We start from the raw sequence: 20818 nt of genomic DNA, 5'->3' as shown, positions 1-20818 counted from the left end.
GAATGGGCAACACATCTCTCTTTGGATATCCAGATAGAAATGTGCTGCCCATTCTCAATGAGAAAAGGCCCACAGAAACATCGCTCAGCAACACACTGCAAAAAAATGCTCTTCTTACTCAGTATTTTTGTCGTTTCTACTCAAAATATCTAAACATTCTTATGTTAAGAAACATTTACAAGACAAGCAAAAGTAATTGTCTTGTTTTGGGGAAAATAACTCAAAATGAAGAGAGTTTTTGCTTAAAATAAGAAAAATAATCTTGTTTTCTGTTTGAATTAAGATTATTTTTCTCACCCCATTGGCAGATTATTGATCTTATTTTAAGCAAAAACTCTCTTCATTTTGAGTTATTTCTCCCTAAAACAAGACAATTACTTTTGCTTGTCTAGTAAATGCGTCTTAATGTAAGAATTTTTAGATATTTTGACTAAAAACAAGACAAAAATACTGAGTAAGAAAAGCATTTTTTATGGTGTGTGTTCTTTTAAATCCGTTAAGTACATCTCAAAGCACTTCAGTCCAGCTCATATCTCACATCGAATATAAGAAATTATATTTTGCATTAGGCAGATAAACCCCATTTTTAATGCACAAATAATATTGTTTTTTAAATAAAATAGTTACTTTTAAAAATAATTAGGGCTGCATAGTGTGCGTCAGGGTTATTATTTTTAGTTTATTAATTTGACGACCGCCATCTCCGTAGTGAACGCGCCTATAGAGAGAAATGCACATCATGGATTACATCATCAGAGAGTAGCCTATTTCTTTTTGTTTTAAATTGTTAAAAGACATTTCAAGCTTTCTTAAGATATATTTCATGTCTGCGAGGCGTACGCTGAGTTTCGTTAAATTAGGATGAGATGCGCTCCACTTCACGAGCAGTGCGAGTGGCCGCGAGGGCGCCGTCATGATTAGGGCATTAGTAAAATATGGAGCCGAGAACGATTCCCACAGCGCTTGACTCGCGCGGCTGAGCCTCTCCCGGCAGAGAGTTCAAGCATCTGTGGGGTCAGAGTAGGGGTCAGAGCTCAATCTGTGGACTCGTCCCTTCAGCTCTGGCCATCTTGCTTTCAGTCCGCGATTAGCTTTTTTGTTTTCTTCATTACAGTTAAAGTAACGTCTGCTTTTCTCTAGTCCCTCACAAGTTTCTCACTTCAAACTTTCTTTCTTCTGCTCCGTTATGCACAGCGCGCGCGGCTCCCGCTCTGCTTCTGCCCTAATGCGACTTTTAGTCCAGTGCGACGCATGTTATTTTTCTCTTCATGACGCATTTTTTGACTGATGCGACTCATACTCCGGAGCGACTTATAGCCTGAAAAATGCGGTAAGCACTGCATTGCAATACTTACATTTTTCCCCGTCACTCTCATTTTTAAAGTGCTCCCACGCTTTCTTTGCCCGCTTTCATTGCCCGATTAGAAAGCTGGTCATGACTTCTTCTTGTGGATATTACAAATGTCTGGGAGCGCTCTGGCGGTCTCTGGGGGTACAAAAATATATTACAACTAAATTCAAAGCACGTCATTGACGCCACTTAACCGAGCAAAATGTTTCACTCGTTTACGCAATTTTTAACAGTTAATCGGTTAACCATGGACACCCCTAAAAATAATGCAATACAGTATCGCGCAACTCCCTAAAAAAGTAACTAACTGTGTGAGTTTTAATGCAAATTAATGCATTACTTAAGCCCCTTTCACAATGCGATTCCGGCAAACACACGGATAATGTGACCCAGCATTTGTTCCCAGGCACGATAACTACGCACACGTTGCGGCATTAGTTTCGGCTTTTGTTCACACTGCGCTCGTCCCGGGTCGAATACCGCAATGTTACTAGGTCCCCGACCCGGGTTCAGTTCGGTAATCAATCCCGGGACGTGGTTGCTTTCACACAGAAGGCGACCCGGCAATGCTCCGGGAATATTGCGGGTCCGACGTGCAGTGTGAAAGGGGCTATACTGTCTCTGATATTTTGTTGTAATTTTAAGAGTAATGCATTACTAAAGCGCCTTCTGTGTGAAAGCAACCGCGTCCCGGGATTGATTACCGAATTCGACCCGGGTCAGGGCTCTAGTAATATTGCGGTATTCGACCCGGGACGAGCGCTGTGTGAACAAAAGCCGAAACTAATGCCGCAGCGTGTGCGTAGTTATCGTGCGACTCCTAGAGCTTGTTTCTTCAATAACACAACCCTGCAGTGCCAGAAGAGCTCGTCGGTGTTTTAAACGCAGAGAGTGTTCGTATACAAAAGAAACTAAAATTAAACAAGCAGAAATGAGCGCAAAATGTTTCACCCATCACAGTGAGTTGATGTGTTAATGTTCACTAAACATTGATTTAGTCAGTGAAACAGAGACACGTTCTCCTGTGATGTGTGACGATGTCAGAGCTCATTGTGAATGTCAATCTGTTTATATAGTAAATAATGCAGATGTCTGTATTCTAAACTGCTGTGAAACGTGATTGATTATGTTATATTTCAGCACTAAATCTACCAGCGCTTCGGTGTGTCAGGAACGTGTGTGTGTGTGTGTGTGTGTGTGTGTGTGGCTCTGAACAGGTTTGACTGGCAGAATGTAGGCTGATCCGGTGAACTGGTGTTTCTGGTTGATCACTGCGATCTGTGCACCGCAAAAAATGCTTTTTATTTTTGTCTTGTTTCTAGTCAAAATATCTAAAACGTTTTTGCTTAAAATAAGATAAATAATCTGCCAGTGGGGTGAGAAAAATAATCTTGTTTTCTGTTTGAATTAAGATTATTTTTCTCACCCCATTGGCAGATTATTTATCTTATTTTAAGCAAAAACTCTCTTCATTTAGAGTTATTTTTCCCAAAACAAGACAATTACTTTAGCTTGTCTAGTAAAAGTTTCTTGTTTTAAGGACTTTTAGATGTTTGGACGAGAAACAAGACAAAAATACTGAGTAAGAAGAGCGTTTGCAGTGTGTTTGTTCAGAGGAATGTGTTTAGTGTCTGTAAACCCATCCGTCTGTGACCGGAACGGACATTGATTATCTTAACCAAAATATGTTCCATTAAGTTATGAAAATGTTAGTTCTGAATGTTCTAGGAGTGTTTTTTTTATTTTATTTTTTCGTTATCTGATGTTATGCGAACCTTCAGTTGTTCATTCTTCAAAAGTACTTCAGAAGTTTTACATTTAGTAACGTTTCAGAAAAAACATTCCACGAACGATGTATAAATGTTTTTGTGCTAACGTTATGAGAACATTTTTAAAGACCAGATAACATTGAATGAATGCTTTATTAATGTTACTGGAATTTTTGTTCATAACTTTATTCATTCGTTCATTCAGCTTGTTCTTATAGATCTTCTCAAACATTAGACCTATCAAATCAAACATCATTTCTCTCACCCTTTATTTTTATATGAACTTAACCCAATGCATTATTCATTTTAAAATATGAGTTTGTTAATCGGACACTTTCCTAATGGCCGGTTTACAGCAGTTCTGACGCATGTTTATTAATAAATAAAGCCCTCATGAACACACTTCTGCTCCTCTCGTTTCTCAGCACGATCTGAATCTTTTAGCTCAGAGATGATAAATGCGCAAATGTCTGCTAAACAAAAGTTTGTAGAAATTTGTGCTGTATATTTTAATCTTTATATGCGTTCTTCAGCTTTTACAGTTTTAAAAATGTTAAAAATGTCATCTATCCATCATAAAAGTCCATCTACTCGTCATAAAAGTGCATCTACTCATAAAAGTCCATCTACTCATCATAAAAGTCCATCTATCCATCATAAAAGTCCATCTACTCGTCATAAAAGTGCATCTACTCATAAAAGTCCATCTACTCATCATAAAAGTCCATCTATCCATCATAAAAGTGCACCTACTCATCATAAAAGTGCATCTACTCATCATAAAAGTCCATCTACTCATCATAAAAGTCCATCTATCCATCATAAAAGTGCACCTACTCATCATAAAAGTCCATCTACTCATCATAAAAGTCCATCTATCCATCATAAAAGTGCATCTACTCATCATAAAAGTGCACCTACTCATCATAAAAGTGCATCTACTCATCATAAAAGTCCATCTACTCATCATAAAAGTCCATCTACTCATCATAAAAGTGCATCTACTCATCATAAAAGTGCATCTACTCATCATAAAAGTGCATCTACTCATCATAAAAGTGCATCTACTCATCATAAAAGTGCATCTACTCATCATAAAAGTCCATCTACTCATCATAAAAGTGCATCTACTCATCATAAAAGTGCATCTACTCATCATAAAAGTGCATCTACTCATCATAAAAGTCCATCTACTCATCATAAAAGTGCATCTATCCATCATAAAAGTTCATCTACTCATCATAAAAGTTCATCTACTCATCATAAAAGTCCATCTACTCATCATAAAAGTGCATCTATCCATCATAAAAGTTCATCTACTCATCATAAAAGTCCATCTACTCATCATAAAAGTGCATCTATCCATCATAAAAGTTCATCTACTCATCATAAAAGTTCATCTACTCGTCATAAAAGTGCATCTACTCATCATAAAAGTCCATCTACTCATCATAAAAGTGCACCTACTCATCATAAAAGTGCATCTACTCATCCTAAAAGTGCATCTACTCATCATAAAAGTGCATCTACTCATCATAAAAGTCCATCTACTCATCCTAAAAGTGCATCTACTCATCATAAAAGTGCATCTACTCATCATAAAAGTGCATCTACTCATAAAAGTCCATCTACTCATCATAAAAGTGCATCTATCCATCATAAAAGTCCATCTACTCATCATAAAAGTGCATCTACTCATCATAAAAGTGCACCTACTCATCATAAAAGTGCATCTACTCGTCATAAAAGTGCATCTACTCATCATAAAAGTCCATCTACTCATCATAAAAGTGCATCTACTCATCATAAAAGTGCACCTACTCATCATAAAAGTGCATCTACTCATCATAAAAGTGCACCTACTCATCATAAAAGTGCATCTACTCATCATAAAAGTCCATCTACTCATCATAAAAGTCCATCTACTCATCATAAAAGTGCATCTACTCATCATAAAAGTCCATCTACTCGTCATAAAAGTCCATCTACTCGTCATAAAAGTGCATCTACTCATCATAAAAGTCCATCTACTCATCATAAAAGTCCATCTACTCATCATAAAAGTGCATCTATCCATCATAAAAGTCCATCTACTCATCATAAAAGTGCATCTATCCATCATAAAAGTCCATCGGGGGGCGCTATGGAGCATCGTAGGAAGTAAACGTGTTTGCCATCTCCTCCACAACCAAGTCGATAAAATTGTAATTTAAACGTCTCTAAACTACTGTTAAATGGGCTAAAAGTCTAGCTTGACAATCAGAGCACTACACTTTAACCTTAAGCTTTGTCGATGCCGTCAAAAAAGCAGCCCCAGGGCACTAAACCCTCTCTGCCGCAGCCTGATGCTCCTGACAATATGGCGATGGCTGATCAAACGACAGGCCTCGCGCTGGAAGAAAAAGACATGGCGCGGATGATGGAGAAGATTTCGGAGAAGATCATCAGTGCCTTTGATGAGAGATTCGATAAACTAGAAGCGACTCTTCGAACCATACAAACGGCGCAACGAGAGTTAAGTGAGAGAGTCGAGATGGCAGAGGAGCAGGCCAGTGATCATGAAACTCGTATCCTCTCTCTGGAAGCTTCCCTGGATACTTTAAGTAAAGAGAACAAGATGCTTAAGTCGAAGCTTAACGATCTCGAGGGCCGATCGCGCCGTAATAACATCAGAATAGTCGGTATCCCAGAAGGAGCTGAAAAAGGAAGGCCAACTGAGTTCGTGGCGGAACTGATCAAGCAACTTTTCGAAGAATTTTCTGATCCCCCAGTCATTGATCGTGCGCACCGAGTACCACAGCCAAAGCCCCCGGAAGGAGCCAAGTCGCGCGCAATAATCGCACGAATCCATTACTTTCAAGACAAAGAGCGCATTCTACGCCTTCGTCAGGGTCGTCAGCTTGAATACCAGGGACGTAAGGTACATTTTTTCCCTGATTACACGGCTGAGGTAATGGAACAACGTCGGAGCTTCAGCGAAGCGATGCAAATGTTAAGGGAGCTTAAGGTGCGTCACACATTGCGCTTCCCCGCCAAGCTTTGCATCACCTATAATGGAAATACTGGAATGTTCACATCTCCCACGGATGCAAGGCTATACATAGACAAAGAACTGAGGCAAGTCGCTGGGACCGATCAAGAATAAATTTTGAGATGTAACGTTAGTGCTATTGAGTTTGTATAGAGACTGTAAGTGCATTTTTTTTTTTTAATTTTTTTTTTTATAGATAAGATTTGGTTGTGGAGTTGCAATTTCTGTTTTTACATTCTCTCTTTTACTAGCTCGTTTAATTAGTTTAGTTGTGAGTGTTAGTGTAACTTTATACTTTGCTTCAAGTATCGCGTGTTCTAGTCACTAGGGGGAGCCATAATGCTTCGTTTGGGGAAGTCATTTGAGGCATGGGGGTGGGTTGGTTTGTGGGGGCTTAAAGTTCGAGGTTTAAGTGTAATGTTTTTTTTTTTTTTTTTTTTTTTTTTTTTTTTTTTTTTTCTATGGCGGGGGAATGTTATTGTGGTCTCACTTTATGTTACAAAATTTAAATGAAAGTGAATGATAAAACTAACAGTGGAAATCCTACCTTAACTTTGGCATCTTGGAATGTTAAAGGGCTTGGCCATCCCATTAAAAGAGGCAAAGTGTTTACTTATCTCAAATCCTTGAAAGCAGACATCTTATTTCTACAAGAAACGCATATAGCTGTGGGACAAGAACATAAACTTAGGGCGAATTGGATATCACAGGTATATCAGGCTCCTTTCAGTAGTAAGGCCAGGGGGGTAGCAATTTTATTTCGTAAGGGTATTCCATTTCAGCTTGATTCAATGACTACTGACCCTTATGGCAGATATGTCATGATTTCAGGAAAACTTTATTCTTTGCACATCACAATGTTAAATATATATGGTCCTAATATCGATGATCCCCAATTTTTTAAAAAGGTTTTTGATCTAATACCATCTGGGTGTGTAAATGTTATTATCGGCGGAGATTTCAATTGCTATTTAGATTCGTTTTTAGACCGATCATCCTCAAAGCCACCTCCTAATATAGCCTCAGTACAGATCCTCAACAGATTGATTGAGGAAAGGAACATGGTAGATGTTTGGAGGTTGCAACATCCAACAGAAAGGGAATACTCATTTTACTCGCATGTGCATAAATCCTATACTAGGATCGATCGTTTTTTAGTTACCTCCGAACTGATACATAGAATAACTGGTACACAGTATCATAACATGCTGATATCAGACCATAGCCCCATCTCACTTCAAATTAATAGGATCATGCCACAACAAAATTATCATTGGCGATTTAACCCTTACTTACTTAAAGACCCAGCTTTTGAAAGCTACATTAACGACAAATTGGATGATTTCTTTTTAAATAATGACAATGGCCAAGTCTCCGATTCAATTCTATGGGATACCCTTAAGGCAGTTATAAGGGGTCATATTATAGCTTTTGAAACGGCTAGTAAGAGAAAAAGCAACAGCAGGCTTTTGATAATCGAAAATTCACTCACAGCATTAGAACAGGTATATAGAAGCTCTGGACTACAACAAGATTATAATAAGATACTGAATCTAAAGTATGAATATAATTCAATCTTGAACAGAAGAATTGAGAATCTCTTACTTAAACTGAAACAAAAACACTTCGAATTAGGTGATAAGCCAGAAACTTTATTAGCGAGACAGTTAAGGGGGGAACAAGCAAAGCAAACAATTCATCAAATTAAGTCAAACACAGCTGAGATTGTAACCAATCCAGAAGAAATTAATGAATCCTTTAAGGATTTTTACTCTGATCTTTACTCCTCAAAATGCAACGCCAGACAAGAGGATTATGAATCTTTTTTTGATAGTCTCAATCTTCCCCAGTTAGACAAAATTGCAAAAGGAGATCTAGAACGTGCATTTTCTGAAGCAGACATACTAGAGGCCATCAAGTCTTTTCCGTCGGGCAAAGCACCAGGTCCAGATGGTTTTGGGTGTGAATTTTATAAAGCCTTCTCTTTAAAACTAGCCCCTTACTTATTGAAAATGATCAACGACTCCTATGAAAATGGCAGACTCCCCAATTCATTATATGAGGCCAATATTTGTGTTCTATTAAAGAAAGGAAAAGATGACACAGACCCAGCCAATTATAGACCTATATCACTTCTTAACTTTGATCAGAAGGTGATAACAAAAATGTTAGCAAACAGACTTGGTAAGCATATTTCACCATTAGTACACCCAGACCAAACTGGGTTTATACCAGGTCGTTTCTCCTTTTCCAATGTTCGTCTCCTCCTTAATATTCTCTATAAGGAGCATGGTAAGGAAGCCTCAGGAGCAATCATTTCACTAGACGCCCAAAAGGCGTTTGATCAAATAGAGTGGCCGTTCATGATAAAAGCGCTGGAGCACTTTGGATTTGGGAGTCGTTTTATCAAGTGGGTAAAAATTTTATATTTATGCCCCCGTTCATCCATTTTGACTAACTCTAACAAATCAAAATCTTTTGAGTTGCATCGAGGAGTTAGGCAAGGAGACCCTCTTTCCCCTCTCCTTTTTGATATTGCGTTGGAACCACTAGCAGTAGGGATTAGAAGTCACCCACATATACATGGAATAAAGATGGGAAAGGATGAAGCTTTGGTTAGTCTATATGCTGATGATCTATTAATATATCTTTCTGACCCAGCCAAATCAGTCCCATATTTGCTTGATTATATTAATGCTTTCGGTAAAATCTCTGGGTATACTATTAACTGGTCCAAAAGTGAGTTTATGTCACTTGCCAGAAACACAAGTTCCAGTCAGGTTGATCCCTCACCTTTCAAAACAATCGAGGACCACTTTACATATCTTGGCATTGTGGTACCAAAGAACCCCAAACAAATATTCAAATTAAACTTTTTAGCTAAGTTTGACAAATTAAAAGACAATATAGAGCGATGGAGGCTCCTTCCGCTATCCATGATTGGCAAAATTAATGCAATTAAAATGGTCATGTTACCACAGTTCCTCTACCTTTTTCAAAATTTGCCTATTTATATACCTGTATCTTTTTTTAAGCTTTTGGATTCAGCTATCATACCGTTTATCTGGGCGTACAAGACGCCCCGAATAGCAAAAACACACTTACAGAAACCCGCTCAGATGGGAGGGCTAGGGCTCCCAGTATTTAAATATTACTATTGGGCAGCAAATGCCAGGGCTTTATCTTATTGGCAGAAGGGTATCCCTAATGAAACTTTCTCTGTGGCTGATCCTCTATGGCTTAGGATAGAAACATCTTCTCTTTCAACATCTTGTCTCTCAGTTTTACTTTTCTCAAAATTTTCTCCCTCAACAAAATTAATTGGTACTAATTTAATAGTTAAAAATTCAATACGAATATTAAATCAAATAAGGAAACATCTTAAATCACCTGATGTCTCTGTCCTCACGCCCATCGCTAACAATCACATGTTTAAACCCTCTCAACTAGACCGAGGTTTTATTGATTGGAAAAATAAAGGTCTGATGTCTATTGGGGATCTTTATATAGATGGTAAATTTGCATCCTTTAGCGAATTGCAATCTGCATTTAATCTCCCACGGTCTGACTTTTTTCGATATCTACAAGTGAGACATTATGTTCAAACGGTTATTCCACAATTTATTGATAAACCAGAGTTCAACACTTATGAACAAATTTTTTCGGTTAATCCAGGCTCTAGACATCTGGTTTCACGCTTTGTTAATTCCTTTCAACTGCCTGTGAACGCCAACCATATAAAAGAGGCCTGGGCTAGGGATTTTGATGAAGAAGTATGCGATGAAACCTGGAATGACAGTCTCAATAAGATCCAAGATTGCTCAATAAATGTGAGACACAGGTTGATTCAGTTTAAAGTGGTACATAGATTGTATTATTCCAAAACAAAATTGAGTAAAATATACAATTCTATATCTCCGGTTTGCGATAGATGTAAAATAGAGGAGGGTTCTTTGTCACACATGTTTTGGTTTTGTCACAAATTGTCTAATTTTTGGACTGATATATTTGATTTCTTCTCAAAAGTTTTTCAAAAGGAGGTTAAGCCAGACCATGGTCTTGCAATTCTCGGGTCTTCCGAGACACTGAATACTCTTCCAAGATCTCAGCAACGACCTCTATTGATGGGCATGATCCTTGCAAAAAAATCAATACTTTTAAACTGGAAATCCTCAGACTCTCCATTGTTCAAAGCTTGGTTATGTGAATTGTTTCATGTCATACAAATGGAGAAGATACTTTCCTTGGAGTTCAAGTCTCACCGCCAATTTCAAACTGTATGGCAGCCCTTTGTGGATTTCCTAAAGCCTGAATAATGTACAATTTATTGTTCTCACTGTACTAATTATTTTATGACTAAGTCTTGTTTATGCTAGCTCAACCCCTCATGTTTTTGTTATTTTTATTAATTTATTTTTTTATTTATTCACTTACTTTCTTTTTTTTTTTTTTTTTTTTTCTTTTGTTATGGGTATTTTGTCTGGTTTTCCTTGTTTTCTTACATTTGTACACTATGCAAAAATTTAAATAAAATATAAAAAAAAATAAAAATAAAAAAAAAAGTCCATCTACTCATCATAAAAGTGCATCTATCCATCATAAAAGTCCATCTACTCGTCATAAAAGTGCATCTATCCATCATAAAAGTCCATCTACTCGTCATAAAAGTGCATCTATCCATCATAAAAGTGCATCTATCCATCATAAAAGTCCATCTAATTCATCATAAAAGTCCATCTACTCATCATAAAAGTCCATCTACTCATCATAAAAGTGCATCTACTCATCATAAAGTGCATCTACTCATCATAAAAGTGCATCTACTCGTCATAAAAGTCCATCTACTCATCATAATGTGCATCTACTCATCATAAAAGTGCATCTACTCATCATAAAAGTGCATCTACTCATCATAAAAGTGCATCTAATTCATCATAAAAGTCCATCTACTCATCATAAAAGTCCATCTACTCATCATAAAAGTGCATCTACTCATCATAAAGTGCATCTACTCATCATAAAAGTGCATCTACTCGTCATAAAAGTGCATCTACTCATCATAAAAGTGCATCTACTCATCATAAAAGTCCATCTACTCATCATAAAAGTCCATCTACTCATCATAAAAGTGCATCTATCCATCATAAAAGTCCATCTACTCGTCATAAAAGTGCATCTATCCATCATAAAAGTGCATCTATCCATCATAAAAGTCCATCTAATTCATCATAAAAGTGCATCTATCCATCATAAAAGTCCATCTACTCATCACGAAAGTGCATCTATCCATCAGAAAAGTCCATCTATCCATCATAAAAGTGCATCTATCCATCATAAAAGTGCATCTACTCATCATAAAAGTCCATCTACTCATCATAAAAGTCCATCTACTCATCATAAAAGTGCATCTACTCATCATAAAAGTCCATCTACTCATCATAAAAGTCCATCTACTCATCATAAAAGTCCATCTACTCATCAGAAAAGTCCATCTACTCATCAGAAAAGTCCATCTACTCATCATAAAAGTGCATCTACTCATCATTAAAGTCCATCTACTCATCATAAAAGTCCATCTACTCATCATAAAAGTGCATCTACTCATCATAAAAGTGCACCTACTCATCATAAAAGTGCACCTACTCATCATAAAAGTGCATCTACTCATCATAAAAGTCCATCTACTCATCATAAAAGTGCATCTAATTCATCATAAAAGTGCATCTACTCATCATAAAAGTGCATCTAATTCATCATAAAAATCCATCTACTCATCATAAAAGTGCATCTACTCATCATAATGTGCATCTACTCATCATAAAAGTGCATCTACTCATCATAAAAGTGCATCTACTCATCATAAAAGTGCATCTAATTCATCATAAAAGTCCCTCTACTCATCATAAAAGTCCATCTACTCATCATAAAAGTGCATCTACTCATCATAAAGTGCATCTACTCATCATAAAAGTGCATCTACTCATCATAAAAGTCCATCTACTCATCATAAAAGTCCATCTACTCATCATAAAAGTCCATCTACTCATCATAAAAGTCCATCTACTCATCATAAAAGTGCATCTACTCATCATAAAAGTCCATGTACTCATCATAAAAGTCCATCTACTCATAAAAGTGCATCTACTCATCATAAAAGTGCACCTACTCATCATAAAAGTCCATCTACTCATCATAAAAGTCCATCTACTCATCATAAAAGTCCATCTACTCATCATAAAAGTGCACCTACTCATCATAAAAGTCCATCTACTCATCATAAAAGTCCATCTACTCATCATAAAAGTGCATCTACTCATCATAAAGTGCATCTACTCATCATAAAAGTGCATCTACTCATCATAAAAGTCCATCTACTCATCATAAAAGTCCATCTACTCATCATAAAAGTGCATCTACTCATCATAAAAGTCCATGTACTCATCATAAAAGTCCATCTACTCATAAAAGTGCATCTACTCATCATAAAAGTGCACCTACTCATCATAAAAGTGCACCTACTCATCATAAAAGTCCATCTACTCATCATAAAAGTCCATCTACTCATCATAAAAGTCCATCTACTCATCATAAAAGTCCATCTACTCATCATAAAAGTCCATCTACTCATCATAAAAGTGCATCTACTCATCATAAAAGTCCATCTACTCATCATAAAAGTCCATCTACTCATCATAAAAGTCCATCTACTCATCATAAAAGTCCATCTACTCATCATAAAAGTCCATCTACTCATCATAAAAGTCCATCTACTCATCATAAAGTCCATCTACTCATCATAAAAGTCCATCTACTCATCATAAAAGTGCATCTACTCATCATAAAAGTCCATCTACTCATCATAAAAGTCCATCTACTCATCATAAAAGTGCATCTACTCATCATAAAAGTGCATCTACTCATCATAAAAGTGCACCTACTCATCATAAAAGTGCATCTACTCATCATAAAAGTGCATCTACTCATCATAAAAGTGCATCTACTCATCATAAAAGTGCATCTACTCATCATAAAAGTCCATCTACTCATCATAAAAGTCCATCTACTCATCATAAAAGTGCATCTACTCATCATAAAGTGCATCTACTCATCATAAAAGTGCATCTACTAATCATAAAAGTGCATCTACTCATCATAAAAGTCCATCTACTCATCATAAAAGTCCATCTACTCATCATAAAAGTGCATCTACTCATCATAAAGTGCATCTACTCATCATAAAAGTGCATCTACTCATCATAAAAGTGCATCTACTCATCATAAAAGTGCATCTACTCATCATAAAAGTCCATCTACTCATCATAAAAGTGCATCTACTCATCATAAAAGTCCATCTACTCATCATAAAGTCCATCTACTCATCATAAAGTGCATCTACTCGTCATAAAAGTCCATCTACTCATCATAAAAGTGCATCTACTCGTCATAAAAGTCCATCTACTCATCATAAAAGTGCATCTACTCATCATAAAGTCCATCTACTCATCATAAAGTGCATCTACTCATCATAAAAGTGCATCTACTCTATATGACTAATACCTGTGTCATACACATTTGTGTCCTCATAGGTCACAAAAACATGCCCATACACACACACACACACACACACACACACACACACACACACACACACACACACACACACACACACACACACACACACACACACACACACACACACACACACAGCAGACCTCAGACGACACTGACAGGAAATGCTTCAGTCTTCCAGCTGTGCTTCTGGATGTGTGGAGTGAATGGAGATGAGTTGAGCTGAAGTCTGACTGAGATGATGATGATGATGAAGAGGAGGAGGAGCATCACATGTGTTTCTCTCCTCACACACACACACACACACACACACACACACACACAGTGAATGGAGATGAGATGATGATCCAGAGAAGAGAGAAGATGTCGGTGTGGATCCTGCTTCCCATCAGCCTGCCGGTGCTCACACTGCCCGGGATCTGGATCATGTGAGTCTGGATTAATAACACACACATTAAGAGTTCAGATTCATCTGCAGATGGAAATTACACTACACATTTCATCATTTTAATCCAACATCTACTTTTTAGTTAATAATTCTCATTCAGTTCTGTTAGACTCTTGAATATTGCAGTTAGTTTAGTGTCACGGATTATTATAGTTTTTGTTATTACTTCTGTTTTATATTTTCATGTTGATTTTAGTCATTTTGTTTCGGTGTTTTTGTCATTTTCTTAACATTTTGTTCTTTTTAAATATGTCTATTTAGTTTGTTTTGAAACTAAATGAAATTTAGAAATGTTGCCTTTTTATTTCAGTTAACTCATTTTTATATGGTTTCCCTTTTCAAATGAGAATATATTATTGAAATTTAGCACATTAACTTTTATTAACATGAATGGGTGGAGTTAAATGTCTTTCAAAATGAAATCTATCACCGCGACTGTCAATGCGAATCTATTTAATAGTTATTAGGAATCAGTTTGGTGGATTTCTGAAAGTTTAATCTCTCTCTCTCTCTCTCTCTCTCTCTCTCTCTCTCTCTCTCTCTCTCTCTCTCTCTCTCTCTCTCTCCCCTCTCTCTCTCTCTCTCTCTCTCTCTCTCTCTCTCCCCCTCTCTCTCTCTCTCTCTCTCTCTCTCTCTCTCTCTCTCTCTCTCTCTCTCTCTCTCTCTCTCTCTCTCTCTCTCTCTCCCCCTCCCCCTCCCTCCAGATATGCGATGGCTCTCTCCAATCAGCACGTGTGTCCTGTGAATAACTGGTGAATATTAAATCTTCTCTCTGTGATTGGTTTATTCAGATATCAGTAAAACTCCTCGTCCTGTAGTTTGATTAGATCACACTGATCATCAGGTTAAAGAGGCTGATCAATGACGTCTCACTCACCGGTGTGTGTTCAGATTGATCACAGTTTACTATCTCTATCTGTGTGTGTGTGTGTGTGTGTGTGTGATGGTTAGGTTTAGGGGCAGTGTGTGTGTGTGTGTGTGTGTGATGGGTAGGTTTAGGGGCAGTGTGTGTGTGTGTGTGTGGGATGGTTAGGTTTAGGGGCAGTGTGTGTGTGTGTGTGTGATGGTTCGGTTTAGGGGCAGTGTGTGTGTGTGTGTGTGTGTGATGGTTCGGTTTAGGGGCAGTGTGTGTGTGATGGTTCGGTTTAGGGGCAGTGTGTGTGTGTGTGTGTGTGTGTGTGATGGTTAGGTTTAGGGGCAGTGTGTGTGTGTGTGTGTGTGTGTGTGTGTGTGTGTGTGTGTGTGTGTGTGATGGTTAGGTTTAGGGGCAGTGTGTGTGTTTGTGTGTGTGATGGTTCGGTTTAGGGGCAGTGTGTGTGTGTGTGTGTGTGTGTGTGATGGTTCGGTTTAGGGGCAGTGTGTGTGTGTGTGTGTGTGTGTGTGTGTGTGATGGTTCGGTTTAGGGGCAGTGTGTGTGTGTGTGTGTGTGTGTGTGTGTGATGGGTAGGTTTAGGGGCAGTGTGTGTGTGTGTGTGTGTGTGTGTGTGTGTGATGGGTAGGTTTAGGGGCAGTGTGTGTGTATGTGTGTGTGTGTGTGTGTGTGTGTGATGGGTAGGTTTAGGGGCAGTGTGTGTGTGTGTGTGTGTGTGTGTGATGGGTAGGTTTAGGGGCAGTGTAAGGGGATAGCATGCAGTTTACTGTAAAATCCATTACAGCTTTGAAAAGTCCCCACAATTCACAAAAACCTAACGTGTGTGTGTGTGTGTAGGGTGTATAATACAACCTGTGAGCCGTCTTTGGTTCTTCAGAGCGGATCTGATCTGTGCTGCACACTGGATAACATCCCACTCATCAGGTACAACATCACGTTTAATTAGAAGATGAGAAAAAAGTGTGACATGTTTTAAAATCCTCCTCATTGTGTGTGTGTGTGTGTGTGTGTGTAGTAAATGTGGCGGTGTTCCTCCAGAGAGCTGCTGGTTCAGTCTGCTGTGCAGCGCTGCTTCATTTTTGGGTGAGAGATTCATTGATTCAGTTCAGAATTATAGAAACACTAATGACTTTCTTTATCTTTCTCTCTCTTTCTGACCTCTGATGTTCCATTTTGTCTTGCTGTGATTGGTCCGTTTTGTGTTGCAGTGACTGTGATTGGTCTGCTGCGTTACGCTCAGCTGATCCATAAGGAGAGCAATAATGTGTTGAACATCGAGGGTCTGTTCGCCGGATGGCTCTGTGCTGCGGGACTCATGATTGTTGGAAACTTCCAAGTAAGAAACCAAATCAATAATATTAAAAGCAAAATAGCTAAAATAATAATAATAATAATAATAATAATAATAATAATTCGTCCTCTATTTTTCTCATCCCCCCCCCTATTCTAGCTTATGCGTAATTATGAGTAATATCCAAAACTTTGCACATTGCAAAAAATGCTTTTCTTACTCAGTATTTTTGTCTTGTGTCAAGTCTAAATATCTCAAAATTCTTACATTGAGAAGCATTTACTAGACCAGTAAAAATTATTGTCTGATTTTGGGGAAAAATAACTCCAAATGAAGAGAGTTTTTGCTTAAAATAAGATCAATAATCTGCCAATGGGGTGAGAAAAATAATCTTGTTTTCTGTTTGAATTAAGATTATTTTTCTCACCCCATTGGCAGATTATTTATCTTATTTTAAGCAAAAACTCTCTTCATTTGGAGTTATTTTCCCCCAAAACAAGACAATAATTTGTACTTGTCTAGTAAATGTTTCTTGTTTTAAGAATTGTTTGATATTTAGACTTGACACAAGACAAAAATACTAAGTAAGAAAATACTTTTTTCGCAGTGTACGGCACTGAATGATCTGCCATCCAGTATAAAGATGGAATCGAGGTACAGTGAGTAGTTTAGAGTCAGATGACCGGAGAGATAGTGCTCAGATAAATAATGGGGAGCACGTCCATGCAAACATTTAAAAGTTAACAGTAGAATTTAATGCATAAATGCGTGGGAGTCGGCACCATTGTGCGTGTGTGTGTGTGTGTGTGTGTGGGACGAGACTCCGCCCACTTTTATGACCAATGATTTTGGACCCACTAAGTTTTATCATCTCTAATTCATCACATGTCTGTTTACCTACCCCTAACTCATAAACACTTATTATTAAAGGGTTAGTTCACCCAAAAATGAAAATTATGTCATTAATCACCCGTCAGACCTTCGTTCATCTTCAGAACACAAATGAAGATATTTTAGTGTAAAGCTGAGAAAGGCGTCAGATAGGCCTCCATTGGCATTCAGTCCATTCCCACTCACAAGACCCATAAAGGCCCTAAACACATCGACACACAGCCCATCTCACTACAGCGGCTGCACAATCATTTCACAATGAGACGAGAATAGTTATTGTGCACAAAAATCAAAATAACGACTTTATCCGCCGATTTCTTGTCTTCCGTGTCGGTCTCGCTCCTCCTCTTCTGGTCATGAACGGCGGATCGCCGTCATATTCTCGCGCGTGCGTCGAGTTCACGGCAATAACTCAGCAGATAAAGTGAACTTTAAAAATGCATGTTTTTATGTATCCTTCTCACATTTGTAATACTTTGGACAGTTAATAAGAGTCATTTATGTAGTTTTATATTTTTTATTTTCGATGAATTAAAAGAGCCGTTTCATGTCTATTCTTGAATCGCTTAACTCGAGGTTGATATAGGAATTAGAAAGTAATTAAAAAGTAAGGTAACACTTTATTTTAGGGTTCAGTTATTAACTATTAACTAGTGTCTTATGATCATGCATATTACTGTGATATTGTCTGTTTATGAGCACTTCTAAAGCTCATATTAATGCCTTATTCTGCATGAGCTTATTCTACATCCCTTAATCCGACCCAATACCTAAACTTAAACGCTACAAAAACTACCGTACTAACTATTAATAAGCAGTAAATTAGGAGTTTATGAGGCAGAAGTCGGAGTTAATAGTGAATATGTGTTCCCCATACTAAAGTGATACCAAATGTAATTAGTAATAAGTAATTAAATACTTTTGGGAGAGAGTAATTTGTACAGTAATTTAATTGAAGATGTAATTAGTAATTAATTACTTTTTTGAAGTAACTTCCCCAACACTGCTCACGCTGACTGTGTGTTTTCTGCAGGTGGACCATGCTAAAGTCCTCCATTATGTGGGCGCGGGTCTGGCCTTTCCCGCCAGTCTCCTGTTTGTGTGTGTGCAGACGCTGCTTTCGTACCGCGCGGCCGAGACGCGGAGAGACTTCCAGACGGCTCACCTGCGGCTCACACTCACCTCACTCGCCTTCATCACCCTCATAATCAATATCCTTCACTGCGCACAAGCCTTTTCCTGCACAGCAAAAAAATGATTTATTGTTAATGATTGTCATTATCCAATGATTGTCTGCTGTGAAAATGTCATATGCTTGGAATAATAGGAATAAAATCATATTTAATTTAATAATAGGAAATTATTAATTATTTATTTAAATCTCCTGTTTAAAAAACGGAAGATGTCAGATGTCATATTTCCAAAAATATGGAAATGAGCGGAAATGAGTTAATACATGATAATATGTTATATAGGTTAAATTTGCAGCATTGTATACTCATTTCGCTTTATAGAAAAGAAAAACACGTAAACGTGAAATGAGCCATTATTATGGCAGTAATTAACGTTATGGTTACATATTTTTCCTTCTCTTTTGAGCGGTGATGAAAGATTATTCTTTTAAATGCTTTAAAGTGTTGGCCAGATCTTTAAAATGCATCCAAATTACAGCGAAGCGCAGCGAGGGTAAGGATATAAACAGTTAATTTTGAAGTGATCACTTCTTGGAAACTCAGAGAAGTGGATTCGGACGGCAATTAAATCCCCACAGACCTGTGTTTGTCTAAAAACGGCCGGTAATTCGGCCGGGACGCGGGTGGTGTGAGAAAAACACTGACATTCTGGATTCAGACACTGCGAAAAATGCTCTTCTTACTTAGTATTTTTGTCTTGTTTCTAGTCAAAATATCAAAAATTATTACATTACGAAACCTTTACTAGACAAGTAGACATTTTCTTGTTTTGGGGAAAATAACTCAAACAGTTAAGTAGAGGTTTAGAGAAGGGGTTTGAGTGATCAATTATCAGTATTTAACCTGACTAAAATATATTTATTCAGTGTTGTCCACATTATATTTCACCTGCAGCAGCATTGAGCACTTTTATAATGACAGGTTTGGACATTAACTTTAAACGCATCATTATATTTAAACGGCAAACACACGAGGAGAGTCTCTGCATAAAGACACACACACGACAGATCAACGAGCGGCTACATTTCTCTCCCATACGGCAGGAGATTAATCTGAATGTGGAGGATTTTAACTGTGTGATGATATTCGGCCTCCCATAACAGAGTCCGTTAAAGATGACGAAGTAGTCCTGAAGCTTGCACACTCTTCTGCCACACTCAAAAGTATGCACTTTTTCTTCACAAAAAGAGTACTTTTAGGACGTAGTATAAGTAGGCGAACTGGGATGCAGCACATATGTCCTTAACGTTGTGTCCTGCAGGCGGGATGTTCTTCATCCAGGAGAGTTTTGTTCTTCAGCATGTGGCGGCCATTTTGGAGTGGATGTTCGCCATCATCGTGCTGTTGTTTTACAGCTCGTTCTCGCACGAGTTCAGCTCCATCTCTTCGGAAACGCTCATGGCTCTGATGACGAGACGAGCCGCTTCTTCTGAGGGACGCAAACTAGAGAAAGTCTAGGCGAACGATCGGCATTTGAGCAGTAATTATAGAGAGATGGAAAAATCATAATCATAAATAAAGGCTATTTGGTGGCATCAAACCTTTACTCTTTATGCTTTTGGCTTGCTCAGTTTGGGACACTAAAATTTCAACTATATTACCGATCTGCCCGCTTTGACACGATATGATAATTGAACTGAGCTGATAACACCGTTTTCTGCAGAGCGGCTGTACTGCCGAACTAATTCTGTTGCTTTATTTTCCTGTTAACACTGCTTTGAAAGAATCAAACTTGTAAAAAGCGGTATATAAATAAAGGTGATTTGACTTCACTGGGGCTCATATTCAGTTTCACATGTAAGGAATTTTATCAAAAGTATGCGGGCAGAAATGATTTATTTGCATTGTATTGTCAACATTAGGCTACCTCTTTTCTTTGAAAGCTCTTTAATATTTCACTGGTTTATCTTCATGTCCTCACAGAGAGTTGAGTTCAGCAAAATATATCAGATTTATGATATTTATTGACTATTTTTTAAATAATTAAAAAATATATATATTTAGTGGGTATAAACACATACAAACTCTTTGTGTCATAATTCTGACAACCCCTCACAATTGCCAATTTATATCCCAATTTTTTCATGAACAGTGAGATATAAACACACAATTCTGATTGTGTGTTGGACGAGGATTTGATTAGAACTACAAACAATCATAAAGTGTTAAAAACTACAAACATGGCGGATGTGCAAGACCAACGGTCAAGAATAGATTTTGATAAAGGGGTTTGAGTGATTAATAATCAGTATCTAACCTGAAGAAAATATATTTCCACATCATCTGCAACAGCAACTGAACTTTTGTAACGATACGTTTGGTCATTAACTTGATGTATCATAATGCAAATTGAAAATGCTGCATGAAAAACCCAGTGGCAGATCAACGTGCTGCTTATGTAGGT

At 37.6% G+C, this 20818-nt stretch overlaps 2 protein-coding genes across 3 annotated transcripts in view; both read left to right on the top strand.

Annotated features, from left to right (window-relative positions):
- zgc:92749 (Elongation of very long chain fatty acids protein 6-like) overlaps positions 1–59 on the top strand; it is a 4023-nt gene extending 3964 nt beyond the window's left edge. The window contains exon 4 of one of the 2 annotated variants that reach the window (XM_067429462.1): positions 1–59. This exon is cut by the window's left edge and continues 487 nt beyond it. The gene's annotated coding sequence lies outside the window, so the exon portion shown is untranslated. The other variant, XM_067429461.1, reaches the window with a different exon arrangement.
- Positions 60–13341: 13282 nt separating this feature from the next.
- zgc:86738 (Transmembrane protein 150A-like) lies at positions 13342–20186 on the top strand. Its single transcript, XM_067430185.1, has 7 exons — positions 13342–14148; positions 14873–14920; positions 15877–15963; positions 16055–16122; positions 16248–16375; positions 18255–18432; positions 19676–20186. The coding sequence occupies exons 1-7, from the start codon at positions 13994–13996 to the stop codon at positions 19870–19872; spliced, it is 861 nt and encodes a 286-aa protein (XP_067286286.1). The 5' UTR covers positions 13342–13993; the 3' UTR covers positions 19873–20186.
- Positions 20187–20818: the final 632 nt, after the last annotated feature.

Source organism: Pseudorasbora parva, chromosome 21 (assembly GCF_024679245.1).
Source record: "Pseudorasbora parva isolate DD20220531a chromosome 21, ASM2467924v1, whole genome shotgun sequence".
Lineage (NCBI taxonomy): Eukaryota > Metazoa > Chordata > Actinopteri > Cypriniformes > Gobionidae > Pseudorasbora > Pseudorasbora parva.
This window is presented reverse-complemented; position numbering and strand designations above follow the sequence as displayed.

Excerpts from the sequence above, each read along its gene's own strand:
- zgc:86738 (XM_067430185.1), top strand. The coding sequence starts at position 13,994 with ATGTGTTTCTCTCCTCACACACACACACACACACACACACACACACAC. Across the intron at positions 16,123-16,247 it reads CAGCGCTGCTTCATTTTTGG|TGACTGTGATTGGTCTGCTG; the intron begins GTGAGAGATTCA and ends TTTGTGTTGCAG. Across the intron at positions 16,376-18,254 it reads TGATTGTTGGAAACTTCCAA|GTGGACCATGCTAAAGTCCT; the intron begins GTAAGAAACCAA and ends TGTTTTCTGCAG.